General features: G+C 52.4%; 2 protein-coding genes across 5 annotated transcripts; one reads left to right on the forward strand and one right to left on the reverse strand.

Moving 5' to 3' along the window:
• Window positions 1-547: 547 nt before the first annotated feature.
• DNAJC17 (DnaJ heat shock protein family (Hsp40) member C17) lies at window positions 548-27,404 on the reverse strand. 3 transcript variants are annotated; one of them, XM_053981171.1, is made up of 12 exons: window positions 15,948-18,686; window positions 14,257-14,530; window positions 12,737-12,806; window positions 11,790-11,848; window positions 10,975-11,062; window positions 10,516-10,598; window positions 10,037-10,133; window positions 9,655-9,704; window positions 9,068-9,145; window positions 7,977-8,057; window positions 7,020-7,148; window positions 548-756 (listed from the first exon to the last, which is right to left on the reverse strand). In XM_053981171.1, exons 2-12 carry the CDS (start codon window positions 14,500-14,502, stop codon window positions 631-633), a joined length of 1,107 nt encoding a protein of 368 aa, XP_053837146.1. In that variant the 5' UTR covers window positions 14,503-14,530; window positions 15,948-18,686; the 3' UTR covers window positions 548-630. The 3 variants fall into 3 exon arrangements, with proteins under 3 accessions (XP_053837146.1, XP_053837147.1, XP_053837145.1); XM_053981172.1 differs by lacking the exon at window positions 548-756 and adding an exon at window positions 4,402-4,536 and having other exon boundaries at window positions 15,948-18,688; XM_053981170.1 differs by lacking the exons at window positions 548-756; window positions 7,020-7,148; window positions 7,977-8,057; ... (5 more) ...; window positions 11,790-11,848; window positions 12,737-12,806 and adding exons at window positions 19,641-19,820; window positions 20,984-21,105; window positions 22,124-22,260; ... (4 more) ...; window positions 24,805-24,976; window positions 26,946-27,404 and having other exon boundaries at window positions 14,259-14,530; window positions 15,948-18,864.
• On the forward strand, window positions 2,463-3,855 carry C6H15orf62 (chromosome 6 C15orf62 homolog). 2 transcript variants are annotated; one of them, XM_053981175.1, is made up of 2 exons: window positions 2,463-2,814; window positions 3,071-3,855. In XM_053981175.1, the coding sequence occupies exon 2, from the start codon at window positions 3,340-3,342 to the stop codon at window positions 3,853-3,855; it is 516 nt and encodes a 171-aa protein (XP_053837150.1). In that variant the 5' UTR covers window positions 2,463-2,814; window positions 3,071-3,339. The 2 variants fall into 2 exon arrangements, with proteins under 2 accessions (XP_053837150.1, XP_053837151.1); XM_053981176.1 differs by having other exon boundaries at window positions 3,230-3,855.
• Window positions 27,405-27,793: the final 389 nt, after the last annotated feature.

The following is a 27,793-nucleotide window of genomic DNA, read 5'->3' on the forward strand; positions in this document are numbered from 1 at the left end:
TCATTCCTGAAATCCAAGAGGGAACCACTGAACCTACTCCCAGGGCTCTGAGAATCCCTTCCTTTGGCAGCAAGGCCCGTTTCCATCTCAGCAGCACCACTTAACTTCCAGATCCCAGACTGCCACCCAAACCTAACACAGGATTCCCAAAATAACACAAAGTGTTGTTGTGTGACTGTTCCAGGTGTGGGCTCTAATCCCAGCACTGCTGGAATGTTTGGGACTGTGCATGGATTCCGCTGTGGGGGTAACACCAATAAAACATTGCTCCAAAGAGACCAATGTCCTTCTGTGGGTTGTTAAAAGCTGTTGCCAAATCCCTCTGGCTGCACAGCTCCTGAATGAGCTTTCAGGAATTAGAAGCTCCAAGGTCTGGTGTTCTGATGGCACCTCTCACACCTTGTCCCATGGGATGGGGCAGATGCTCTGGGCACACACACTGGCAGGGTAACACCTGCACTCTGTGAACCTCAGGCAGCCATTCCTTCCCCAAACCTGGAGAGGGATAAGGGCTGCAGTCCCTGGGAGTTTCTATTCCCACAATACCTTTAGAAAAAAGGAGGTTTATTGACTTAAATTAAGAAACAGCTCTGAGGGGACGGAGGGATGGGAAGAATTCATGCTCTCATGCTAAGTGTGGGACTTTTCCTCCTCATCTTCCCGCTGGAGCTGCTCAATGAGCTGCTGCCTCTCGGCCGCCTGGCGCATCCTCATCATCACCAGGCTCTCGTAGTCCCGCTCTGACACCACCGACGCCTGGGAAGGAGCAGGAAACACACACAACCTGTCAGGGGCAGCACAGACTCCCAGACTTCCCCAAATCCCCCTCACAACACCAGCGTTCCAGGCAGGAAACAGTTTGATCCCACAGAAATTGGGTGAGGCGGGTGAAAGCTGCCTGGCTACAGGAAATAACCAGGAGAAGTTATTAAAATGATTATTAAAAATAACCAGCAATAAGTGTGGTTGATGAGGAAAGCAGGGCAGACACAGAGCCAGCATTCCATGAGGCTGGATGGGGCATTATTTTGGATTACAAGATTACCCTGCACCTAACAACGTTGGTGCCCGAAGTCCAGCGTACACTTCACCTGTTACAAAGGCTAATGCCATAAAAAAATCAAACCTTTGTGGATGAGTCATGGAAGTGACTAACTTCCAACTGTCTGACAGTGCTGAGGCCTTGGCACAGGTTGCCCTGAGAAGCTGTGGCTGCCCCTGGATCCCTGGAAGTGTTCCAGGCCAGGTTGGACAGGACTTGGAACAACCTGGGATAGTGGAAGGCGTCCCTGCCCTGGGATGGACTTTAAGGTCCCTTCCCACCCAAACCATTTCATGATTCTAACAGCTGCAATCAATGACCCTGGAGGTCTTTTCCACCACAAACAATTCCCCGATTCTAAGCAACTGCGGAAAGGAAACCACCACCAGGGATGTTCCCAAACCTGACACAGGAATGGAACAGTTTTCCAAAGCTCTCAGAGCCTCCCTGCTGTGTGTGGCAGCAACTGTCACGTCAAGGCAGTTGATTGCAGACTCTGCCTAATGAACGTGGGCAGTAGATGACAGCTGCTCCGGTGCTTTGGCACTGCTTCCAAAGCCATTCCACACTAGTAGGTGGCCGTGCTATTTTGGATGCATGAAAGCATTGCAAGGCTTGGAAACATCCAGCTCATTCCTTGACAGTTCAGGTAGAAATAAGAGTTTCTTGACAGAAGGTGAATGGAAAAAAAAAAAAAACCCTTCCTATTCCTTTTTCTGGGAAGCGGGTTAAGCAGTGATCACAGAGAATCACAGAATCTCAGAATGGTTTGGGTGGGAAGGGATCTCAAACATCATTTGGTTCCAACCTCGTGCCATGGGCAGGGACACTTTCCACTAGCCCAGGCTGCTCCAGCCTAGTTTTGAACACTTCCAGGGATGGGGCAGCAACAGCTTCTCCAGATATTGAAGGATTTCTTAGGAAGCAGGAGGGATACAAAGGCAATAGAATGCCTAAATAAGTCTCTGCATGGAAACACTGGCGAGTGCAATTCCATATCCTGTGCCAGCAAAGTGGTTCCTCCGGCTGCAAGGACACAATGAAAACCCACAACAGATAAGGAACATCAAGAGGGAAATTAAGAGTCTAATTGGTGTCTTAGGAGCCACCTGAGCAAAATGACCTTTGGGTACTGGCAGCAGCAGTGTCTGAGAAAGCACCGATGGTATCAGCCCTCAGCCGGGATCCTTCCAAGTCCCATCAACCAACCCCAGGAATTTGTTGGGCTGAATGGAATAGGCTGCCTGAGACTCATGCAGATGAATCACCCACACAAACCTGAAGCCCCACCTCACACTGGGATTGAAATGTAAAACAGCCAGGAGATTATTTGCAGCCTGGTTTGGGAGCTCTGCTGACACAAGGAGCCCTCGGAGCAGCGGGAGGGAGAACAGCCTGCTCCAGGTGGGCTCCCAGCACGTGCTCCCGGGTGCCTGAGCGTGGGCTGAGGCTCCGCCACTCCACACACCTACTTCCTGCAATCCTGGCAATTACCAATGGAGTGAAACCCAGTTCCTGACGTGGCTGACTCAGCAAGGGCTTGGCTCAAAACAAACACATCCACGCAGGGAGCCGCAGCCCGGGAAGCAGCGACGGGTGGCACATGAAGGGACGGCGGCGGCAGTGCTGGGGAGTTTTGGCATTCTGGGTCCAACCTGGCTGAATTCCTGGACTCCTGGAGCTCTCCCCGGACTTGCTTCTTCATCCTGGTCTCCAAGTGCTCCAGCAGCTTCTCCTCTCTGCTCCTGGACTCCGAGCTGCTCCAACAGAGTGTAAGTCTCTTCTGCACTCGGGTCTCCCAACGTTGTCTCCTGCATTGTCGCTTTCTACATCCCCCTTCTCCTGTATTCCCTGGGTTCCTTCGGTGGGACTGAGTCACCGTCTCGTTCCCAGCCACCCACGGCGCTTTTCTGGCGGTGCCCCTCCACAGAAGGTGCCTGGTTACCATGGCACCCGAGTGCCCTTCTGTTCTAGATGCCAGATTAGATCTGTTCTCATGGTGACTGTGCCTCTGCTGTTCCCCACCAGCCCGGAGCCGCAGCACTCGTTTAACGAGCTCGCTCACACACCACTGCTCCTCTCCACTCCAGGGGGAGACTCCTAGAGATCCAAGACAAGCCAAGTGCTCCTTGCCACGGCGTGGAGGTTGCATTTCCTGCACCACCAGCCTCTCTGTGTTCCTTGCAGCTCCGGGAACGGGGCAGGAAGAGGTTGATCCTGTTGCGTGGCTCTCTGCTGATCCTCTGCTCCCGCCTGTGAGGAGTCAGCACTCCTGCTCCTCGCTGCCTTTCCTCACCATGGATACTTGGCGCAGGGGGTCCATCAAGTCCACCACCTTCTTCCGACGCTTCTCCCTCAGGAGGCACAAAAAGCTGGGCAACCAAGTCATCATCCTGAACCAGAACAGCCACACTCTGGACACGGACGGCCAGAAGAGGGAATGCTTGAGGGATCTGAAGGACAAGTCTGAGTACCTGTCCTGTCAGAGCGAGCAGAACCTGGCCAAGGCACAAGCCCCTCCCAAGCCTCCCCGGCTGTACCTGGACAGTTCCAGTTGCCCCAACATCATCGATCACACAGATTCCCACACCGACCTCTCCTTTTCCGACGCTGCTCCGTACCACAAAGCCACTCCAACGCACAAGGACCAGGCTACGGACCACGGCACTTCAGAGGCAGGTCTCCCAAACAGCACCACTCTTCCTGACCTGGCTGACCCCTTCCTGTCCTTCAAAGTGGATTTGGGGCTGTCGCTTCTCGAGGATGTGCTGCAGACCCTCAGGAAACAGAACCCGAGGGATTATGCCATTTGAAGGTATTCATTCTCCATCACATCCCAGTTACTCACTGCTGCTGCCAGTTCCTCCGATTCCAGCAGGAGGAAGGATACTGGAGCATGCCTGTTGTGTGTGGCCTGTTTTGTTGTCCTCGCCTCGCCCACCACAGACCATCCCTGTCCTTGCCAAGGAATCCTCTGGAGCAGAGCTCACGGGCTCTGTGCTCAGGTGAGAGCACTGTCTGCTGTCTCGTGGGCAACTTTCCACTCTCCACCCCGGGAATTTCCCGCTCCAGACTGCGTGTCTCATCCTCAGGGAAGACTGGCATTTTTTGGGAAAGACTTATTTTGGGGATGTGACATTGTGGGGCAGGGACACACAGGGATTCATCATGGATCACTTGTGGAACAGCAGGCAGCCTGCAAGGAGGCAGCAGCACTGCACCCCGAAGCCAAAGCTTTGAGGGCTGAGAGACAGGAACTGGGGCTTCTCCTCCCACCATGTTTGGATGTGAAAGCTCAAAGCTGTTCCTCCATTTTTGCTCTTCCTCCTTGTGGGTTTCTTTTCCCTTAACTCCAGTGCAGGTGGCACTCCCAGCCTGGAAACAGGTAAGCATCCAAGTAGGCTCCTGATACAGCACCAGCAGTGGATTTATCCTCCTGGCAGGAGAAGAGATGCCTCTGACACTGCTGCCTTACGCATGCACTGAGCTCCCAGCTGTACAGACATAGAAGAATAAATGTATCTGTGACTGGAAATGTCTGGTTGCCTCATTTCATTGGGAACAAGCCTCAGAAATCCCAGGCACCAGGAGCACAGGGCATCTGGAGTGACCCAGGTCCATCCTCCTTGGCACTGCAGGGTTTTATGATGGGGGAGGGACACCTGTGTGGCTCTGAGGGAAGGGCAGAGCTGCTGGGACTTGATTTTCCCCTGAGGAGAGCTCACACAGCTCAGGGCAAGACAGGAACAGTTCCCCACCCTGAGCTGGACAGTGAGAAAGGTTCTGCCAGGCTGAGAACATTTTGGACACCAGGACAAACTGTTAAAAGAAACTACCAGTTCTTACCTTTTTAACTATTAGGACTCTTTTAAAAAACAACAATAATAAAACCTCCATGCCCCCAGATAACCAGGAGCTTTGGAAGTGGCCACAGCAAAGTGCAGGGACACTCCAGGGAAGGCACAGCTGCCTCTTACCCTGTGAGATTCACCTCCCAAAGTCAGATAATACGAAATAAACCTTCTGAAACCTCTGAAGGAACTTAGAACAGGTACATGAATACCAGGCAGGAGTCTTTTCTCAGGGCTGAATGGCTGAGGAGCCCTGGCAGGGAGATTCCACTGCAGGAGCAGGGAAAATCTTCCCAAAACTAAGCATTGCATGCTGTTGGAATGGCAAAACAAGCTCTTTGCAGCCACTGTGTGCTTTGAACCATCACACAGCCACTGCTCTCAATAGCCTGGAGTAATACTGTCCAAGCCACAGCTTCTGACTTCCAAGGGGAACTGGAGCCTCCTTGGCTGCAGCAGCTCTCCAGGAACTGGAGCTGGACAATGTGCACCTGTTGCTGTAAGAGACAACAAGGCTATGGAAGACGAGTAGCTTCCACCTGGGAACTCAGGTCCTGGCTGGTTCTCCCAGGCAGGGAGTACCTGGCTGCCTGTCCCAGGCAGGGAGCAGAGGATGAGTAGTGAGCGTGTTGCCATGAGAACGCTGCAGGCTTGGGCTGTTTCCTGAAGCAGAGCAGCAGTGGAGCTGCTTTTGCACAGAGCGGGAACAAAACGGGGGTGGATTCAGACAAAAACAGAAGGGGGGAAGTGAATAGGAAGCAAGGGCAGCTTAAATCAGAATGAGGTAAGTGCAGCCTGGAAGCAAGAAAGTGGAGCCTGGTGGCTGGGAAGCCAGGCTGGGTGTGAAGGGAAGAGGCAGAGGGAACAGGGATCTGGGAGCTCACTCTTCACACTCTTGAACTGGAGAGCACAAGCTAAGTCAGCTGGAAGCAGATCAGCCAAGAGGAGCTGTAAACACATTACAGGTTTTAGAAGCATCCTAGTGGATGCAGCAGGAGGATTTGGGGAGGGTCTGGAGCAGGAACAAGGAAAAACAGGAAGGAGAGCAGCTTGGAGATCCAAGGCTGCGGTGCAATCCCAGAAAGTGCAGCTTCTTACGGCTAAAAGCAGCAGAAAGGAGCAAAGCACCAGCTGTGCAGCTCCTGGGAAGGATGCAGGTCCCTGGCAGCAACTTCTCAGCATTCCCAGAGCCAGGTGGGATTGAGGAGGCTGTGCTGGGCAGAGGTGAGTCACCAGCACTGTGTGCTGCTTTCCTGCTCTCCCTGCTGCCCCACCACACTAATCCTGCACTGCAGGCAGACGCTGCACTTCTACACTAACAAGCTCTGGGCATGGAAACAGGCCAAGACAAACTCAGGGATCTGAACCTACAGAGGCTGGAATCCACTACCAAGCTCCAACTGCACCAGCAACCCCCTTTGGTAGGAATGAGCCAGTTCTCACTCTCTGCTAGTGAAAAATTCTCAAATAACATGCTTTGGATTCTGCTTTTTGTCCCCTTCCTAACACTCTGGTGAATCTCCTGTGGCTGCAGGACTCTCCCTGGTCCTACATGGACAGGATAACAATCAGGTGTTCTGATGCATAATTACAAATAATATAAATGAAATACTTAATGCAACATCAAGAGAGTGAATGCACTGAACAATTTCACAAGCTTAAAATATTTAGGGAGTGAACACACAAAAGGGTATTTAGCTTGATATTGCTGTCTCCTCCCTCCTGCAGACCCCAAGAATAGAGGTTTGCTTCCAACACTGAAACATCCTCCTCCTGGGAATGCAGTGAGCAATCAAGACTCTCTAAAGGAATCTTTCAGCAGCTCTCACTCAGAGGATTCCAACAGTCAAGACATATTCAAAAATCCCATCAGAATGGCACTGGAGGCTTTGGGCTGAGCAAGGAACATCCTTGCTCTTCACTTGGGAGAAAGGGAATGCGTGAAGATCCAAATAGCTCCCAGTGTGCTGCTGCCCAGGCAGGAGGTCCTTTAGAAAGCCACTGATCCAGCACAGAAAGGGCTGCAGGGAAAGCCAGGCCTGGCCCCAAGAGCTTCTATGTGACAGCACTCTGAGATTTAGGTTGTTACAGCACCAGATTTCCATCCCACAGCCCATTCTCCTCACCTGTGAGGTCCTGGGCTGGCTGGTGTTGTCAGGGAGGACGGTGCTGGGGTGGCTCCGGGGCTGGCCCTCCAGCCAGGAAATCTTCAGGGGGTTATTTAGCAGGCCAACTTCATTCTTCACAGCCATCTCCTGGGCAGGGAAAATATCCTTCCATCATCACCTGAAGTTCAGATCCCACTCCCTTCCCTCACAAGTCCCTAAGAATCATGCTCCAATCTCAGAATGGCCTCAAGGCCAAGTAGGGCACAAACAAGACCTATCTCTGGAAGTGTCCAAGGCCAGGCTGGATGGGGCTTGGAGCAACCTGGGCTAGTGGATGGTGTCCCTGTCCATGGCTGGGGGCTTGAAATGGATGGTCTTTTAAGGTCCCTTCAAACCCAAACCATTCCATGACTCTCAGATTTCACAGCTGCCCTACATGAGAAGCACCTTTATGGTCCATACCCCTGCCAGCACTTTTGATATACAGGTCACCCACAATTCTGGGGGTTTTTATCATTTGGATATGAGTGAAAGAAAAGCTAACAAGGAAACTCTCATATAGCCCAAGCTCATGGAGCTACTAAAATTTAGGTAACTGATGACTTCTGGCTCCCACAGCCACATGGATTGTTATAACTCACAGTGAGTTAAGACATTCTGGGTTGTTTTTCACTGCAAATGCCTGATGTCACCTCCAAAACACATAAGCCCAACTCCAAGGCATTTCACCTTCAGAGAGAGCTGAGTAAGTGCTCAGTACCTGAATTTTAAGGCAGTGCCTCTTCCCTCAGCCTGTTCCATGCACAACCTGTTTATGTGCCTGATCTCTGGGTTTGTGCCTCCAGCTGCACCACTCCCTCCGTGCCTTTTGACTCTCATTACCCTTCTCCACCGCCTTAATGACAGGGCAGTGTCCTGGCTGTCACCTGTCCTGTGCCACCCCCAGCACACCCTGCAGGGGCTCTGCACACTCACAGCTGCCTTCACTGTGGCAAATTCCACCACTGCACTCCCAGTCTTCCTGCTGGAGATCAACAAATTGAGCACATCACCGTACTGTGGGAAGAAAGAAAGGAAGGAAAGCTAATTACAGAGCCAGGAGAGATGTCAAGTTCAGTTATCAAATGAACACAAAGAGAAAACATGTGTTTTCACAGACATGAGGCTTGAACTGTCACCATTTGTGCCGTTTCCACTGATCCCACCATTTCTGTCCCTCCAGGAAATAATCTGGGAAGGCATGGAGCTACACACTTGGCTCCCAGCAAGTCCCAGTGCAAGAGGGCTGCTGAGCTCAGAGTCAGAGCTCAGAGGGAAAAGAAAGATGCCAGGGTGGGATTGATCAGATCAAAGGCTTGTCTGTGCCTGCCTCTGCACTTCCCACAGCAGGGACGTGGAGTGCTTGAAGTGAAGGATGAGTGCACCACAACCACAGAGCCAGACTAAGTGGGCAGGAAGCATCCAGTGGGAAGAGTCTGCAGTTGCTCTGTTTCAGCCAGAACTGTTAGCTGGGAAACAGCTCCCAGCTAAGGGATCAAAGGATCCAACTTTGTTCAAAGGTTGGATTTGATGATTTAAGAGATCTTTTCCAACTTTAATGACTCCACGATCATGCTGATGAGCTCTGAAAACTGCATGAGAAAGCTGAACAGGGAAGGAAATGAGCCACTCCAGTTTACAGCTTAAAAGGGCATGGAGTGACAGGACACAGGGAATGGCTCTAAACCAGCTGTTTAGATGAGATTACCTGTTTAGATGAGATTATTAGGATAAAATCCTTCCCTGAGCAGGTGCTGAGGCCCTGGCACAGGTTGCCCAGAGGAGCTATGATTGCCACATCCCTGGAAGTGTCCAAGGCCAGGCTGGACAGAGCTTTGGAGCAACTTGGTCTAGTGGAAGGTGTCCCTGCCTGTGGCAAGGGGTGGAACTGAATAATTTTTAAGGTCCCTTCCAACCCAAACCACTCCGTGATTCTGTGATATGCAGCTTCCCAGAGTTCACTATTCTTACAGCACTGAGATCAGGGGAAGACCCAGTAATAAATAGGGAAGAGTGTCAGACAGGACCTTTTGCAGAATCTGCAGCAGCACATCTTTGGAGTATCCCCCTCCAGTCTCATCTTCCTTCCTGCATTTCCACCTGAGCTGGAAACAAACGGCAGGAGTTAATCTCTCCCGTTTGGATGCGCTGCCTGCTCAAGCAGCTCCCACCCCCCTGCACATTCACCACGTCTGCTATTTCCAGCCACACTCCCAGGCCTGCCAAGACAGTGATCTCAGCATGGGAGTGAGCACAGGGAACAAACTGTTTGGGGAACAGAGAGAAACGCTGCTCACTGGAATAAAAAAAGATCGCACTTGAAAGGTTGCTAATGGCTCTGCCAGGGTAATTAGCAGATGTTTCCCTGTGCTTAAAGCACAGACAACTCAATCCCAGGCTCAGAAATCTGGAGCAGACAAAGAAAAGGTGACTGAGGAAGGAATTCTAACAGCAAGGACAGGAGCTGTTCACCTGATGGTGCACATTCCATGGAGGAATTTCATCTCCAGTATAAAAAAGGATGTGCCAGCTCAGCAGGGTTGAAATGTCCCTTCTGTTTTCTACCATGTTCTATCAGTTTTCACCAAAACACAGCTTTTCAAGGATGTCTTACCTTGAGCTTAGGAGTTATTTTGCCTTCTGCTCCATTTCTTTCCTGCTTGCCTGAAGAGAGAAAAAGCAAAAAAAAAAAAAAAAAAAGAAAAGGACATGGGTGAAAATTCATTTTGCAATAATTTTTTTTCCAGAGAACATACATGTGATTAAACACTTTGGGATTTCCACTGCACCATTCCAGTCCCAAAAATCTCGTGCAACAGGAACTTTCCCTTTTAGGAAGCACAGACTTGTCATGATCAAGGCTAGAAACAGGTCAGCAAAAACACAAGCAGGAGACATGTTCTGAGGCATTTTTCCCTGCAAGAAGGTTGGAAAAATTCAGGGTGGACAGCTGCCAAAGAGCTCAATGCCACCTGCAGGTGCTCCCCCGTGCTCACCTCGGCTGTGCTGCTCCCTTTCCAGGCGGATCTGCTCCCTGACCAGCCTCTGCTGCTCCTCCAGCTGCCGGGAGCCCTCCTCGCGCAGGCGGATTATCTACGGCACAGAGAACACAGCACGGGCACCTGAGGCACAGAGCCAGGGCTGGAATGTCACCTGGACACTTCCAAGGACAGCCTGGGCCTCACACCCATCTCCTGGGACACCCCTCCTGCCAGTTCCCTTGGTACAGCTCCAAAAGGAGCAGCCTGGTCTGATGGAAGGGGTCCCTGAGCATGGCAGTGGCTGGAACTGGATGGGCTTTAAGGTTCCTTCCCACTCAAACCATTCCAGGATTCTCTGATTCACAGAGCCTTTTAATCCCAAAGGTTGAAGTGCTGCTCTCCAGAGGTTTTTTGCACCTCATCCCACAGATTTCATCATGAATGGAAATAATTCTTCTCAAAAATAGCAGAGAGAACTAAGAATTTATCCTTACTTCTTCTTCTAATGATCTCGTTATCCTGATCTCCTCCTCTTCATTCTCCTGGGACTGGGCTTCCCGTTCTCTGGCTTCAAGATCTGCAGAAAAAGAAACAAAATTAAAACAATCCAAAGAGAACTTGAATTTTCCCTGCTGGCCAGAGGAAGATGGATAGATCACAGACTTGGCTGCAGCTACACCAATATCCTGACAGCTCTGATGCCTTTCATCTGGCCTCACACACCAAAGGAGCCTTAACAGCCCTCAACCCCCTAATTCCCACAGCAGGACCTAATTCCCTCCTTCCCAGAGCAGGGCCACCTATAGTTGTGGGAGGTTTTTCCAGATCTACTGGACTGTACTAGGGATAAAGAAACCAGAGTTATCCCCCATGGACTGACCCCTGTGGAAGGAGAAATGCAAACAGCCAGCCAGGGGAGACCGCAGGAGAACGTGAGGGTTTGATTTTCTTACCAAGCTTCACTTTCTTCCTTTTCTCATCGAGTTTCTGTGTCCTTGCTGCAGCCTCCTTCTTTGCCCTCCTCACCCTGTCATAGGCTGCCTGCCAAGGAACCAGCACAACAGTGGGAAACTACAGAAACCAGGAGAGAAACTGGAAAACAGGGAATACAACAACATCAGGGTCTGAAACCCTGTCAGCAGGGCTGAAGCATCTGCTGCTTCTTGGATTACAAGCTTTGCCAGTACCTGAAAAGAGGTCATGTTTTTAGCTTTTATCGACTGGAATCAACACTTTTCCCTCTCCTGAGCTAATTTGGAAAGAGTTCCTTGCCATTTTTTTTGGTTTTATTCTTTCCAGGGACGTTTCCAGGTTCTTTTAGGCCTTGGGCAGTGGGTTCTCTGCCACTTCCTCACAGCCTCAGAAGGATCCAAGCTCTCCTGTGTCCCACAGACAGCAAAGCTTGGAGCCTCAGGAATTGCATCCAGGTATTACTGATTTGTCAGCCCCTGACTCAACAGGAATGACAGATGTTGCCATTTGGTGTTCCTGAATCAGGGATGGTGTTATTAAATGGGATATGCTCCAGTCCAGCACGTTATTAAAGGCAGAATCTCAGGGCAGAGCTGCTCCCAGCAGCAAATCCCAAACACAACATTTCTCCGAGCTTTTACCTGGCACCTGAGATTTGATTTCATGGAGAACCAGGGGGAATAACAGCTAAGATTTGTATTCATGGAGTCTCTCCCAGAGCAGAGAGCAGGACAGGCAGGATTACAGTTCCCAGCACCAGCCCAAAATCCCACCCTTCCCAAGAGAGCATCCTTACCCTGGCTGCTGCATCTGTGAGCACGGCCAAGGCCTGGGAGAGCTGGTGGAAAATTTCCGCTGGGAACAAGAAGAAATAAGGGCAAGATGAGGGAAACCAGGTGAGGGACCTGAGGAAGAACCAGGAAAGACAAATCCTGCAGGAAGGTCTCTCCAAGGAACAAAAATCACCCTTCCAAGAGACTTCTAAGCCAACCTCTAGCCAGGGCCACCTCAGCTCAAAGGTGTTACACAAACTCAAGAGTAAAAAAACTGGGATTGTTTCATTTTAAGAGAAATCTTGGAACACACAAACTTATTTTTTCTTACTGATTCTTTTTATTTTGGGTGGCAATATCTCCTTCATGCCACATTTAGCTGGAGCTCCACAATTTCCTTCTCCCTCTCAGTCCTTTTCCTTCAACAAGACGTCCTGCTTATGCTATATTGGAAGTTGTTGCATTACAGCCATCTAGCCTTTAAGTCTTTCCTCTTGTCTTGTTTGCATTGGCAAACTGTATTTATTTTTTATAAAGATGAATTCTCAGTCTTGACACACAAAATACAAAGTAACTGCTAATTCTACGACATTCATCCACAGCAATCACTCGCTGCAGGCAGCTGAAATTCCCTCTTGCCCTGCCCACAGATAATAGGATTTATGGAGTGCTGGTGAAATTTGGACTGTGAGAGATACAGATCAAAGCAGTGTCCAAACAGGCAAAGGTTGGGAAGGTTTGGAGGGGTGCAGCTGTAATTCCAGCACTGACTTAATGCCGGTGTTTCTAAACCCAGCAGGGATCGTTCAGCCTTAAAAAGCAGAGTTAACAGCAACAGGAGCAACTCCCAGCCCTGTCTGCATTCCCAGGGACACACACCCAGCCATTCCCTCAGCACTTAGGGAAGCAGAGCCACTTCCAGGAGCCTGGAGAAGTGAAAACTCCAGCAGGAAGAGCTGCCCCATCTCACCTGCCCGGGGGTTGTCCGGGTTCTTGTCCGGGTGGCAGGTCAGGGCCTTCTGCCGGAACGCTGTCTTCACCTGCAGGGGCCACACTGGGAGTTACTGGGGGGAAACTGGTTTGTCTCTGCCAAGAAAAGCAACTTGGAAACCCAAAATAATCCCTGTGTTCAAGGGTAACCTGCTGAGCCCAGGACATGGCCGTGTCTGGAAGGAGCTGGAGCTTTTAAAAGCTGTTTTTTACTTCCAAGTGTCTTGTGTTGCAGCAGTCAAACCTCAGGTAAAAAAAAAAAAAAAAGGGAGAGGGAGAAAAAGGGGGGAGAGAGAAAAAAGGGGAGAAGGAAAAAAAAAAGTAGAGAAGGAAAAAAGGGGAGAAGAAAAAACAAAGGAGAGAAGAAAAAAGGGGAGACAAAAAAAAAAAAAAAGAGAGAGGGGGGAAAAGGGGAGAGGGAAAATATACGGAGGAAGGAAACCAAAGAGCAGAAAGCAAAGGAAAAAGAGAAGGGGGAAAAAAGGGGGAGATGATAAAAATGGGGGAAGGGAAAAAACCCAGAAAGAGAACCAAAAAGAGGGAAAGGGAACCAAAAAAGAGGGAAAGGAAAAAAAGAGGGAAATGAAAACAAATGGGGAAAGGAAGAGAAGTGGAAAAGAAAAATAACAGAGGTAAAGAGAATGGAAAATGGGGAAATGGAGAGGGAAAGGGGAAAGGGAAAAAAAAAAGGGGGAGGAAGGAAAAAAGGAAGCCACTCTATCCCACTCCCAACCAATTCCCTGCTATAACAAGTGGGAAAAGTTGTGTCCCGGCCCCACCTGGTGGACAAAGCTCCCGGGATTGGGAATGTGCAGGAAAATCCCTGCAAATGACCCCACCTCCTGCATAAGAGTCCAGCTGAGGGAGAGGCGTCTCCTCGGCGGGCTCCATCCTCTAACTTCCCATTTCAGCCAAGAATTCCTCCCCGCTGTCCCAGCTAACCCCGCTCCCTGGCAGTGCCAGCCGTTCCCTTTTTGTCCTGTTCTTCCCGGCCCTTGTCCCGAGCCCCTCTGCAGCTCTCGGAGCTTCCTTCCCGTGTTTAGCACTGACTAAGCAACTAAACTCAATTAAAAACCGCCAACGCGTAATTCCAAGCCCACGAAATTAACTGCGTGACTTTTGGGCGCTCGGACAAACGTCTAACGACAGGATTTTCGGGTCAACACGTGTATTTCCCTTCTGGAAGCACATAAACAAAGCGAGAACAACCTGTCCCAGACCAACTCCGCAATTCTCTCCTCCTCCAAAGGCGGGTTCCGCCCCGCAGGATTGAGGGGTGAATTGGGGGAACGAGGCCAATTCCAGTAAAACCGGGAAATTACAACACCGACATCAGTAAAAACGGGATTTTCCCATTTGACAGCCCCGGTCCCGCAGCCGCGCTTGGAGCAGCCCCTCAGCTCAGCGATGGAGGGCAGCGCCGCGCCGGGAACCCGCCGCGCCCGAGGGCACCGGGAAAGGGATGGAGGGGAGAGAAGGAGCCCGTCTTGAGCTCCTCACCTCCTTCTCGGATGCCTTCTCGCCGATCCCCAGCAGCCCGTAGAGGTCCCGCTCCAGCAGCTCCTTATCCACCGCCATCTTCGTGCTTCCCGGTTCCGCTCCTGGCGCTGCGGTCGCTGGGAAATGTAGTCCCCGCACGCCGCCGCGCCACGCGCCGCCTGGGAAGGTTGGACTACAAGCACCGTGATGCACCGCGCGGCCCCACGGGACGGGGACCACCAGGGTGCGCGGTGCTTTGCTGGGCATGATGGGTGTTGTAGCTCTTTAGCGGCGGCTGCGAGCGGGGAGAAGCTAGAGGAAAACTACAAGTCCCGTGGGGCCGTGCGCGGGCACTGGGCCCCTAGGGAAAGCAGCGCGTAGGTCCCGCTGTCCCCCAAGGTGGCCACTGACCGTGTCCCCAAGTGCCACAGACTGATCCACATCCACGCACTAAATCCCTCCAGGGATGGCACACCACCACCTCCTCGGGAAGCCTGTGGCACTGGGGGGGAGGTGCGAGCCCAGCTACAGCCTGTTCCAAAAAACATACTTGTGTTTGTTGTCCCCAAAAAGCATCCATCTCAGCCCAAGGCACAGCTCCTTGGGAAGTTGTCTTATTGATCTAAGACGCCTCCCTTTCCCCCTACTGCTCTAAGAAGGGAGCACTGTAAAAGAAAGCCGATCCAATTATTCCCATATGCAGGAGACAGAATTTTTTCAGCCCTTACTCCTTTATTCTAGTAGGATTTGTGTCCTCATGGCTGAAGGTTACTTAACTTACTTTATCAACAATAGGAACAAATCTGAGATCAACCTGAGATCATAAAGAAAACTGGATAGCCGTGATTCCAGCAAAATGAACTGCCTCAGAGAGCTGTTCTTATCCAGTAGTGTGATAAACTGAAAGATTCCTGGTGTGTCCCCACGGAGCCTCACCCAAGCAGAGCCTCAGCTCTCAGGGTGCAGACTCAAGTCATCGTCAGTGCTGTTCCAAGCCCCGCTCCACTGCCACCTCCTTCTTCTTCATGAGAATCCTGAAGTGGTTTGTGCTCAAAGGGGCCTTAAGGCTCATCCAGTCTCACCCCCTGCCATGGGCAAGGACACCTTCCACTATCCCAGGCTGCTCCAAACCCTGTCCAACCTGACCTGGAATGCTTCCAGGGATGGGACAGCCACAGCTGCTCCGGGCAACCTTTGCCAGGGCCTCACCCCCGCACAGGGAAGGATTTCTTCCCAGTATTCCGCCTAAATCTCCCCTTTTCCGTTTTGGAGCCGTTCCCCTTGTCCCAACCCTGCAGTTCCTGATGAGTTCCTGGCCGTGCCGAGGCCACCTGTGGCCATCGTGGTGCCACCTTGGTCACCTCCTGTGGCCTCCCCCTGAGGATCCCCTCTGGGTTCCCCTCCTGTGACATATTCTCGCCCTGCAAGACGCAAAATTTATCCCGACGCCTGTCCCTAAACCCAAGCGCGGCAGCTCAGCCCTTCAGGGCTGTCCCACGCCTCAACAGTGGCCCTTTGTGACAGCACCATCAGTGACTTCACAGCAGCCACAGGACACGTCACAGAAGCAGGACAGGGGGCCCAGAGCCGCAATCCCATGGTGAGACCCGTGGGATGCAAACACCGCTATTCCAGCCCCACCACGGCCCCGCTGCTGAGGTGTGGGATGGCCCCGGAGGGACGAGGAGCTGCGGGGTTTCGGGGAGAGGTACCTGCAAACAGACTTTGTGCCTCTTGCAGGGCGAGATGTCATCGAGGGAGGACACTCCAGAGCCGGGCACCTCTGCTGCCAGCACCAGCCAGGCTGCCCCGGCCGCGCCGCAGGACGACAGCCAGGAGGACGCCGCGTGCCCAGAGTGCCGGGACATCGGCACCGCGTGCTCCAGCTCGTGCCGGCACTGCTTCTGCCAGCTGTGCCTGTGGGACTGGAGCCTGGGCGAGGCCGTGTGCCCGCGGTGCCAGCGGCCCACGCGCCACCCCTACCCCCAGCACGTGGCCCTGTACCACGAGGTGCAGGAGCGGGCCTACGACAGGAAGCGGAGATGGCGCGGCCACTCGGCGCGGCGGCCACGCAGCTGCTCCGGACACTCCAGGCACGGCGGGCCCTGGGAGAGGAGGCCAAGGAGATCCGTGAGGTGGCCCCGCGATGGCCGCCGGCAGTCTTGGCACACCCGAGGCAGCAACTCCCCGAGGAGGAGGTGGTGGCAGCAGCAGAGAAGAGAGGACACACCCGAAGAGGGACGAACTCTGAGGTTTCAATGTGCTGTCCCAGCCTCCTCGCAGGGACATCGATCCCGGCGCAGGTCCCGCAGGTCATGGAGCCAGCAGGAACGGTCACGGGGCCGCCGCAGGTGGAGCAGGGGCAGGGAGCGTTTCCGTGGCTGGGACGGGCCCTCCGGGAGAGAGCAGGACACCCAGACAGGCTCCCCCGAGCACTCCGCAAGGCAGAGGCGCTGGAGGAGCTGGAATGCTGATGACAGACACACTCCAGGGCCCCAACATGATGTCCCCTCAGGGAGGAGTGAGACACACCAGTGGGAAGACTCTGATTCCTCCGGACAGCAGCACACAAGAAGGAGGCAAAGCCGGGGCAGATCCCACAGGAGAGGCCAGAACTCCCAGGCAGGCTCTCAGGGAACGGTGCCCCACGAGCGCTCCGCAAACCAGAGGCGCTGGAGGAGCTGGAATGCCGATGACAGACACACTCCAAGGCCCCAACGTGACACCCCCTCGAGAAGGAGTGAGAGACACCAGTGGGAAGACTGGGGTTCCTCCAGGAACGCGACAAGGAGCCAAACCCGGGGAAGATCCCACAGGAGAAGCCAGAACTCCCAGAGAGCTTCCCAGGGAATGCCCCACAACCACTCCACAAGGCAGAGGCAGTGGAGGAGCTGGAATGATGACCAGGAACGAGCTCCAAGGTCCCAGCGGAACATCTTGGGCTCCTCAAGGAGGAGCCGGCACCGGTGCAGGGACACATAGCCCACCCTCCCAAAATGGGAATTGCCATGCTCAGGCTCAGCCCAGGGTGTCCAGGCAGGCTTTGGTGATGTCCCAGGATGGAGCCACCAAATCCCCCCTGGACATCCTGTTCCAGGGCTTGACTTGCTGCAAATAAACAAATGCCACGTGAGCCAGCACCCCTTTTCTTCTTTTTGGCACTCAGGAGCCTCCACAGATATTTTGGAGCATCCCATGCCCTTGGGTTACCCTCATGAGTTTCATCTTTTCCCTCTGTGAGCTCTCCCCAGCATCATTAAGTGCCTCTGTGGATCAAGGAAGGAGCTGAGGGGCTCTTCCCTTCTCCATGCCTTCACATCCATTCCATGGCTGAACCTTACTTGGATTTTGCCTTTTCTTTCCCTTCAGTTTTATCCAGGGAAGCTTTGCTGGGAGAAGTTAGTACCCCTTAGCATTTTTTTCAGCGGAGCTACAGCTTGGTACAGGAATATTTTCCCCAAAAACCCAAGGTGTGGCTGATACAAATCAGTGCTAGAGGTGCCCAAGCCCAGCTCCAGGGCCAAAACTTGCCCTAAACTTCCCTCCCAGTTGTCATCCAGTCCCTGTCCCCAGATGCCAGCCTTTGGAATCACCCCACTAACCTGCAGTGTCCCATTGATCTCCAGTTTGGGGTATTAGCATAGCTGATCATCTCCCTAGATGCATATTCAACATGTGAGATGTGGATTTTGCCTATGGATACATTCTCTGCTGGATGGAAGGAGCCTGGTCACATTGGATCTCTCTTGCACTGCAAGAAATAATTGTGAAAAAGCCATAAAATGCAACAAATGGTGAAAAGCAGGAGCCTGGGCACACAGGAGGTGGGCAAGGATCCTCAATATCCACATCATGCTCTGGTAGATCCACTCCTCTGCTTGATCAAGTTTATTTTTCTTCCACAGAAACCTGCTTTAAATACACCTGGAATTCACTCCTTTTCCCAAATATACTCAGAAGGTGGGCTCTTGCTACCTGGGAACCACACACAGCCTCGGGTGGGAGAAGCATTGCTCAGCACAGGAGGTGGCCACACACAGCACCAAAACTATCCTGGTAGTTTTTCCCTAGATTTAATTTTTTCATTAAATACAAAACTTGCCCTCAGGTATGAGCTGATATTTGTTTATCTCCTGGAAAATCATATCCCTGCCTCTCTGAGCATGGTGCCAGGGACCTGGAAATGCTGGATGTGCCCACCTGAACATACACAGACAAACATTTCACTGGGAAAACCCTGGAAAAAAATGCAGCATTCAGTGGGGATGAATGTTGGTGGCGGAGCCACTGCTTTAGGATAACAACGAGTAAGAAAATTCTGACAATTTCTGCTGAAGTAAAAAACAAAACAAAACAAAAAAAAAAAAAAGGATCTGGGAAAAGTGCAAAGAGGCTGGAAGTCTGAGGGGAGCGCTGCCCTCGGAGGTCTCTGTCCCAGAGCTGCCCAGCCTGGATTCAGGAGGTCTTTACAAACACCGGCACCTCGGCCAGGCTGGCAGAGTAATTCCTGAGCGTGGTGCCACCATCAAACACTCGGGCACTGTTGGTGTCCAGCCAGAGGTGCCCCTGTCCTGGCAGGTAGATATCCCTCCACATTTGTCCCTTTTCTGTTATTGGAGCAACCAGGACCTGCAGGGAGAAGAAAAAGAAAGAAAAAAGAACTTCAGCAGAGGGTGGATTAGCCAGGATGTGCGTGCGGGGATGAGATGGTCATCAGGGAATCCTGGAATAGTTTGGGTTGAAAGAGACCTTAAAAACCATCCTGTCCCACACCCTGCCATGGGCAGGGACACCTTCCACTAGCCCAGATTGCTCCAAGACCCATCCAACCTGGCCCTGACAGTCCAGGGATGAGGCAGCCACAGCTTCTCTGGGCACCCTGTGCCAGGACCTCACCAGCCTCACTGGGAGTTCCTTCCCAATCCCAGCTATCCCTGCCTTCTGTCAGTTTAGAAACATTAATGCAGTGCAGTGACATTCCTTTGACTGGGATTGGGATCATCCCTGCCTGCAGCTGCCCCAAGATTCCATCCAGTTTATATTTTCAAAAACCAGAACAAAAAAAAACCATCAGAAATGCATTTCTTGCAAAACTTCCTTCCCAGTGATACAGCCAGTGTAATTCCACTCTCAGGGACCATTTTTCTCCCTTGTTTCATGGGAAAAGCAGTTCCCAGCATTCTGAGACTCTTTATTCCTGCTAAATCATTTCACTTCCAAAGCTGATAGAGGGTTTTAGGGCTCTAAATAAGAGTTTCATGAGGAAAGCCAAGCTTTTCCAAAAAGCAAAAACCTCAAACCCACAAAACTCAGCTGCTTTGGCTTGGATTTAAATCTGCTTAAATCCAAGTCCTGGTTTGTACTTTGACAGCGCTGGATTTACAGGAATAATGCAGAATTCCCACCTCATCTCCAATGAGAAACTCATCCTCTATGGTGAATGCAACTGGATCTGTGGGGCTGAGCCACCAGGCAGGACGGAAGATGGGGTATCCCAAACTCTGCCACTCCTCACTGTATTTTAGGAGCAGTGGAACAACAAAGTCCCGGTGCCTCTGGATGCACTGGCGGGTCAGATTCAGGACCTGCACGTGGGGGACAAATCCATGAGGAACTCAATGTCCCGGAAACAGCAAAGCAGGCAAGGGAAAAAAAAAAAAAAACCAACAATAAATAATAAAAAACTTAAAAGTAAAACATGCATTCCCTTGGGAAGAGAAATTACTGAATTTGAATGTCCTGCTGAAGTTATGGTGCAAATGGGGTTGATATTGGATATTAATTGATTTGGATATAAATTGATATGGATATTAATTAGATTAATTGGATATATTGGATATATTTGGATATTAGTTGATTTGGATATAAATCCATTGGTAATACATTTAAATCCATTGATAATGGACTTAATTGGACTTAAATGGCTTTAAATCCATTGGTAATTGTTATAAATCAGCTAGATTTAAATCTATTGATACAGATATGAACACATTAGATTTGAATAGATTTAAATCTGTTGTTAATGAATTTAAATCCATTGAATTTAAATTTATTTAAATACACTGAAAATAGTTGTAGATCCATTGGATTTAAATACAATGATAATAGATACGAATCTATTATATTTAAATGTATTTCAGTCCAGTTATATTGAACATGAATCCATTGGATATAAATGGATTTACTTCTATTGATAATGAATATAAACCCATTGGATTTAAATAGATTTAAACCCATTGATAATGGATATTAGTCCATTAGATTTAAGTTAATTTAGCTCCATTGACAATGCATATAAACGCATGGATTTAAACAGATTTAAACCCATTAATAATGGATATGAGTCCATTGGATTTAAGTGAATTTAGGTACATTGACCATGCACATAAACCCATGGATTTAAATGCATTTACATCTATCGATAATGGATATTAATTAATTGTATTTAAATGGATTTACATCTGTTAATAAAGGACCTTAATCAGTTTGATTTAAATTCCACTGATAATGCATATGAAACCACGGAATTGAAATATAATTAAATCCATTGATAGCAGACACAAATCCATTTGATTTAAATCCATTGGTACTTGAATCTAAAGCCATTGATAATGGATTTATTCCCACTTCAGTGGAAAGCTGAGGACAGCAGCTGGCAGGAGATCCCTGCCAGGCCTTCCATGGCTTTTGGGGGCATTGGCCATGTCAGAATCCCAGTGTCCTCCCCTCTGGAGTGTGGGATACGTACCCAGGCATCACAGCAGAGCCAGGGCGGGGTCCCAAAGGCCATCACGGGCAGGAATGTCACAATCTGCAGCCACCTCACAAACAGCTCCGTGTCCCCCTGGGTGGCTCCAGCCACGCTCCCTCCTGTGGGAACATGGGGCTGGAGTGAGGATCTCCCATGGCATAGAAAGGTTCTGGGGAAACCTCAGAGCTCCTCCCAGTGCCTAAAGCATCACCGTCCCTCTGAAAACCTGGCACAGCTTCCCTGGAAATGGCAAAACCCCCCAGCACTGAGGGCTCACCCAGCCATCCACAAATTCCTGTTTCTTCCAGAGGCATTTCTCAGCTCTTCCAGCTCCCAGGCTGCTGGGACACAAACCCTGGCAGTGAACTGCCCAGCTCTCTGTGTGCAGGAGGATCTGCGCTCCCATCTACACAAGCCAAGGGCTCCAGCACCTCTTTGAGAAGCAAACTCCCGTGCTGGGATTGCTTGAGCCTCATTTTCTAAGGAAAACAGGCTAAAAATAGAAGCCAAATTGAAATATTGCTCTCAGCCCCTATTTTGGGGCTGTTGTGTAGCTCAGCTCTCCATGTTTGACACTTCTGCACAGCCCCTGCACACTCAGGGCATGTTTTAACCACCACTGATTCCATCAGCTCCAAGAAAAAGGGAAATGGATCCACTTGGCCCTGATTAAAGGCTGTTTCTTGCCCTTTTATAATGCTTTTATTTCAGGATTTCTGCAGCCATTTTGCTTTGGAGCAGAAATGCAGACTTGGAGCAGAGCTGCTGGGGTTTTAGGAACATCCGTTCCCCAGCCAGGAGCCTGGGGATGCAGATCCTGCCTGTGCCAGGTGGGATTTAGCCCAAGCCAAGCCCTGCAGGGGTGGGCTGTGGTGGAACTCTGGGAAGGGCATCCCCAGAGACCCGGCTGCTGCTGGAGCTCCCTGGCAATATTTACAGCATATTCTTTTGTTTTTGGTTCCTCGCTTTTTTCCCTGGTAACATTCATCCCAATCAAGCCAGCACAACAGAAAACTGGGGAGCAAAACACTCCAAGCACAACTAAGGTGCAAGTGTACCTCCCGTGCCTGGAAAAAAGCTGCAAAATTCACCACAGAGAAGCCAGAAATAGGGAAAAAATGGAAAACCAACCCTTACCTACTGCATCAGGGATGAAGAAGTTGTAGCCCAGGAGGCTGTAGTGCAGCACGGAGGGGATGAGCCCCTTCAGCCCAGCGTGGCTCCAGTCAGAGCGCAGGGGGCTCATCTGGACAAACAGTGGGAGGTGACTGGATCTGGAGAAACAGCACAAACCCTTCAAGGTGCTTAGGGGGCTCACAGGGGGCGAAATTCCATGATGCCCAGCTGGCTTTGGAGTCACTGGGGCCAGGTTATAGTCCCAGAACGGTTTGGGTGGGAAGAGACCTTAAAAACCCTCCAGTCCCACCCTCTGCCATGGGCAGGGACACCTTCCACTATCCGAGGTTGCTCCAAGCCCCAGCCAACCTGGCCTTGGACAATTCCAGAAATGGGGCAGCCACAGCTTCTCTGGGCACCCTGTGCCAGGGCTGCATCATCTTCACATCCCACAAGGATCGTTGACTCCAACACGCTGCCCTATCCCACTTCCTCACCACTTCAACTTCCCTGGGTGCCAAGAAAGATCTGGGAACACCAAGAACGCATTCCAAGCACCAGTTCCACCATCCCCCAGCAAGCTTCTCTGCCCGTCAGCTCCAGCGAGGCCTCTCCCCGGTGCCCACCCACCTGCTCCCAGCGCTGATGACGGTGCCATTGCCCAGCGTCGCCAGCGCCGCCGCCAGCACCTCGGTGTATCCATCACCCGCCAGCTCGGCGGGAGCAGGGACATCCTGCTCCAGGAAGGAATTGCCCTCGACTCCCTCGAAGGCCATGTAGGCGGCCCCCAGCGCCTGCCGCAGGCGCCGGGCACGAGCCAGGTACCAGCCCAGCGCTGCCTCGCTGGTGACATTCAGGCGGGCACAGAGCTGCCCCTTCCAGGTGGTCAGCAGCGGGATCTGCGGAGGGGGAGGATGGAAATCCCTGTCAGATCCATACAATGTCCTGCTGATTCCGGGGTGCAAGGCTGGGGGATGCCATGCTGCCCCCATCCCACCCTGCCCTGTCGTGGTGCAGCGCATCAAGGTGTAAACTCTCCCTCAACCCCCCAAAAATCCCTGAGCTGGTGGCAAAGGGATCATTAAAATGACCACACAAAGTGGAGCAGGGGAATCTTCTGAACACTGGAAGTGGAAATTTTAAAGCTGCTTCTGTAGGAATGAGGAGAGACGCTGCTTCCCCCAGCCCTGCTGTGTCCCAGTACAGTGGGATGGGGCTGTGTCCCTTGATAAAATAATAAACCTGAGGGGTTTTATTCAGCTTTAATTTTGGTTTGGGGGCTGAGGGGGTCCCGTACCGAGCTGGCCCCGGGTCGGGGCTGGCGGCTGAGCCAGTATCCCGCGGCCTCACCACCACGCAGGGAGCGCAGGAAGAGCGGGGAGGTGACACCAGCATATGGGGACAGCGTGATGGAGAGCTCCAGAGGTTCCACCAGCGCCAGGGCCTGCCTCTTCCTGCGCTCCGAGGGCACGAGGTCCTGCGGGTGGGAAGGGCAGGAATAAGGGGTTTGTGGGAGAGGAGCACCACGCTCCCCACGTGCCCGGAGGGTGGCAGGACGGCCGTACCACAGCAGCAAGGACGGCGGTGCCGCGCTCCCCCAGGGCCACGACGCCCTCCTGAAGGCGATGCCGCTTCAGCCTCCTCACCAGTGACCTCAGGCCTCGCTTGATTTTGGCGGCAGAACCCTCCGGGCCGTGGTAGCGCCAGATCGGAGACCTGCAGGGTGGGAAATCCCGCATGAGATGCTTGGGAGAGCAAGCAGGACATTGGGAAGGGTTCCCACCGTCGGGGAAGGAGCGCTCACCCCAGGAGCGCGGTGTCCGGCGGTGTCCGAGCTGCCCCCGCCGGAGCGCTGGCCGTGTGCTGGCGGGCGGCCGCCACGTCGGCGCTGACACAGAGCCGGTAGTGCAGGGGTTCCTCTCGCCCCGCTGGCGTCTCCAGGCAGAACTGCCGGTGGCTCTCCACAGACAGGAGCAGGGACACGTCGGGAGCCACTGTCACCGTCACTCCTTTTGGGGAAGAGTGGGAAAACGGTGTTTCAGCAAGCACCCGGCTGCTCCCGGTCCTGGGAGCTGCAGGGATTAGCAGAGCCTGACTGGTGCCAAGGTTGATCTGGGTTGATCCCACCACCGATCCAGCTGTGCCAACCATCCCCACCCTGCTCCTGCTATTCCCTTGTAGAGTCCAAAATGCCTTTCAGGGTTGGATTTCTCCCTTTCCTGGCCTTTTTGCTCAGCATTCAGCGGCCTCGGCAATGCAGGGCAGCTGCAGGTCAATTGGATTAATTTGGGGTAATACCTGAAGTTTGATGTTCTGCAGAATAATCCAAATATACCCCAGAAAACAACACCAGCAGCTGAACTCCTGCCTGAATCCAGCATCCCAGAGCGGCATCAAGGAGCCACGAAGCTGCTCAAGTGGAGCTGGGGATGCAGCAATGGGCACAGATCTGGGCTTAAAAACAAACCAGGCACACCAAGAGCACGGGATGTCCCGGGAGTGACTTGGGCCACCCCATCCTCAGGCACTCAGCTTCAGTATCAGCTTTCCCACAGGGATGAGGCAGTGTGGGATCCATTTGCCAGATATTTTATTCCCAGAGACATCCATGCTACTCTTAAACTGCTTTAGAGGTGAGGAGAGGGGCAGAGAAGCACAGGGATTGAAGCTGTTGGAGCCTGGCCAGGGAAGGAGGTGGTTACCTGTGGATCCCAGGAAGTACCTCTCCAGGATGGGCCCGAAGCCGGCGGGGTTTGCGCTGAGGTCGCCGCTGACCAAGGGCTGCGCGGGGCTCTCGGCGCCGTTGAGGGGCCAGCGCTGGGCACGGATGCTCGGCCCTCCATACCAGGAGACATTGGCCATGGAAAAACAATCCTGCAGCCAGGAAAGCATCATCAAAAAGCGAGGAAAACTCAGGGGGAGAAGGAAAGCCAGACTTGGAGCAAACTGTGCTAGTGGAAGGTGTCCTCTTTTACAGCGTAAAATTATGGTTTCGTTCAAAAACAAAGGAAAAGCAAGACGTGCTTCCTGAAGCCTGCCAGTTTTTTGCTGGAGGAGCACAAATAAAACCAAACTGCCACAACAATCACACTTTTGCACCCCACCACAGTTACCAAACTCCTCTGAGTTGCAGGTGAAAAGATGCTGCAAAAGTGAGAGCGAAGAGACTCTGCAGGTGTGAGTGGCTGTGGGACAGGACAACAGAGGGGGAAATTCAAGGAAACAGCTTTAAAATGCGCTGATGGCACTTTCAGAAACCCAACTGGAAAATCTATGCATTTTGGTTTATTGGTTTGTTTGGGGTTTTTTTGGTTTGGTCGGGTTTTCTTTTTGGTTTGGTCAGGTTTTTTATTTGGTTGGTACTTTTCGTTCAGTGGGTTTTTTTCTCCATTTTTTTCCCTCTGTTTTACTTTAAAAACACATTAAGCTCTCCAGCTGCCTTTCCCAGAGTTTCTGGAGTGAATCTGCATGTGCAGCTGTCCCCACCTGAGCTCTCACAGAGAGCTTTTAGTCCCATCTTGAGCCCTCACCTTGATGCAGCAGCATCCTGAGGGTGGCACATCCTCCCTCCCAAGGCACAGCTTCCCTCTTTCCTGAGGGCTGATGACAAGAAATTCCCTCAAGAGACTCAGTGTGGGGATTTGGGCAATTCTCATAGGCCTGACAGGGTCCTGGGATAGGGGACATCCCCATCTTTGACCCTCCTCCTGCCAGAAATCATCAGTTTTCACTTCACAGCTCCTCAAACTTTCCCCTTTCTGCCAAATCGAGGGATCAGCAGGACTTAGCATCCTCGTGACTTCCCAGGCAGGATGGGCTTCCCCGAAAGCCCAGAGATCTGGGGCCGTGAAGGGGGCCTGGGGTGGCAGAGGGGACCCAGAGCCCTCCCCGCCCTCAACCCACCCCATATTTATTCCCAATCCCAAGACTTTGGAGCCTCCTGGAGTCCTGAGCTCGGGGGCGCAGAGAGGTTAAGTCTCTCCAAGGGGTGGGGAGAGGAGATGTAAATTATTAAAGTGGAAACCCTGGAGACTCAGAATAGCTGTACCAGGTGTCAGCTGAACTCGTTACACCAGCTGGGAAAGAGGGAAAACAGTCTGTTCTGAACTCAGATTTCACTGGATCATATTTTCCAATGGTTTGGGTTTTTTTTAAAAAAAAAAAAAAGTGGGGGAAAGCCTATTCTGTCTCACTCATCCTCTCAAATGCCTCACACCAATGTCAGTGGAGGAGACCGAGGGTTTGTGCTCAGGCAACACCTTCCACCCACTCAAAACGGTGCCAACAGGTGATTTATGGCCAAAGGAGAACAATCCTCCATCCCAGAGAATCCTGTCCCACTTCCCTGCTTGTTCTGAGGGCTCCCCACAGCTGGACACCCTGCTCTGACAGCGTTTCTCCTTCCCCTCCTAAGGCTCCTTCCCAGAGTCTGCTTTTATTTAACTGAGGGGGAAAACAGGGAATGATACCAAAAATGTTTGCAGCAGCGGACACGGATTATTCCCATCCCGCGGGAGCTGCCCATTGTGTCTGTTTTGGAAGAGACCTTCCCGAGGCTCTCGCCAGCATTGTCATCTCCAGTGGGTATTTACTCCGTCTCCATATAAACACAGCTCTCCCACTCCGGGGTCACCAGCATGGCACCGCCACAGGATTTTGGGGCCCAGCCTCAGGGCACGACGCTTCCAAAAGGTTTTCCCCACCCGGCACCCTCCTGCTGCGGAAGGCAGGGAACCACGGCCACAGTGCCACCCCATAACTGAGCTGGGGGACGATGGTCAGGCCAGAGCCTCCCTTGTTGGATCCCAAAGGGCTCGGAGCTGGACGGAGGGGTCCCCGTTACCTTCAGGGTCACGTCGGGGCGCAGCGGGGTCCAGCGGACGCCGTAGCACTCGGTCCCGGGGGCTGCCGGCGGCTCCAGGGAGAGCCGGAGCTCGGCGTCCTCCTCCCAGGAATAGCAGAACTGGCCGCCGTCGTGCCAGCAGCGGTCCCGGGGCGGCGGGGGCTCGGTGGCCGGCACGCTGCCCACGGCGATGGCCAGCACGGGCCGGCCGGCCGGCAGCGCCCGCAGCAGCAGCGCCCCGCGGCCGCGCTCCCACAGCATCCCCGCGTCCCGGCCCCGCAGCACCCACTCCTCCGGGGACTGCTCCAGCGCCTGCCACGAGATGATGCCGATGGTCATGGCGAAGAAGACGGCCACGCCGAGGCAGCCCACGGCGCCTTTCCAGGGCTCCGTCATCTCCCTGAAGCCCAAAGTCCAGGTGGACTCCGGGATTTGGCCGGTGTGGCGGGAGAGGGGCATGGTGCGATCGCAGGGATGCCGCGGCTCTGCTGCTCTCCCCTCCTGCAGCAGCACAGGAAAGAAAACCCTCTGGGATAGCTCCAAAAGATCTTCTGGGATAGCTCCAAAAGATCCTCTGGGATAGCTCCAAAAGCATGCACAAAAACCTAATGAATATAATGTATATATAATGAAATTTTAAAAATTGTTTTAAAGAGGGAAAACTGCAACTCTGTTCTCTCTGCGCTGATCCCAAGGTAAGGGGAGTCCCTTCCACAGCCTCCTCCACAGCAAATCCCACTGCTGGGCTCGGTGACGCTGGCTCAGCCCCCGAACCCAGGGGCTCAGCCCCTTGGCACAGCCAGCAGCACCCAGTGACAGCGAGGAGGAGGAGGTGTCACACGTGGCCC

This window comes from Vidua macroura, chromosome 6 (assembly GCF_024509145.1).
Source record: "Vidua macroura isolate BioBank_ID:100142 chromosome 6, ASM2450914v1, whole genome shotgun sequence".
In the NCBI taxonomy this organism is placed as follows: domain Eukaryota; kingdom Metazoa; phylum Chordata; class Aves; order Passeriformes; family Viduidae; genus Vidua; species Vidua macroura.

Excerpts from the sequence above, each read along its gene's own strand:
- C6H15orf62 (XM_053981175.1), top strand. The coding sequence starts at position 3,340 with ATGGATACTTGGCGCAGGGGGTCCATCAAGTCCACCACCTTCTTCCGA.
- DNAJC17 (XM_053981170.1), bottom strand. The coding sequence starts at position 27,404 with ATGCCCCTCTCCCGCCACACCGGCCAAATCCCGGAGTCCACCTGGACT. Across the intron at positions 24,112-24,804 it reads GTACTTCCTGGGATCCACAG|GAGTGACGGTGACAGTGGCT; the intron begins GTAACCACCTCC and ends CTTCCCCAAAAG. Across the intron at positions 23,819-23,906 it reads CCGGACACCGCGCTCCTGGG|GTCTCCGATCTGGCGCTACC; the intron begins GTGAGCGCTCCT and ends CCCACCCTGCAG.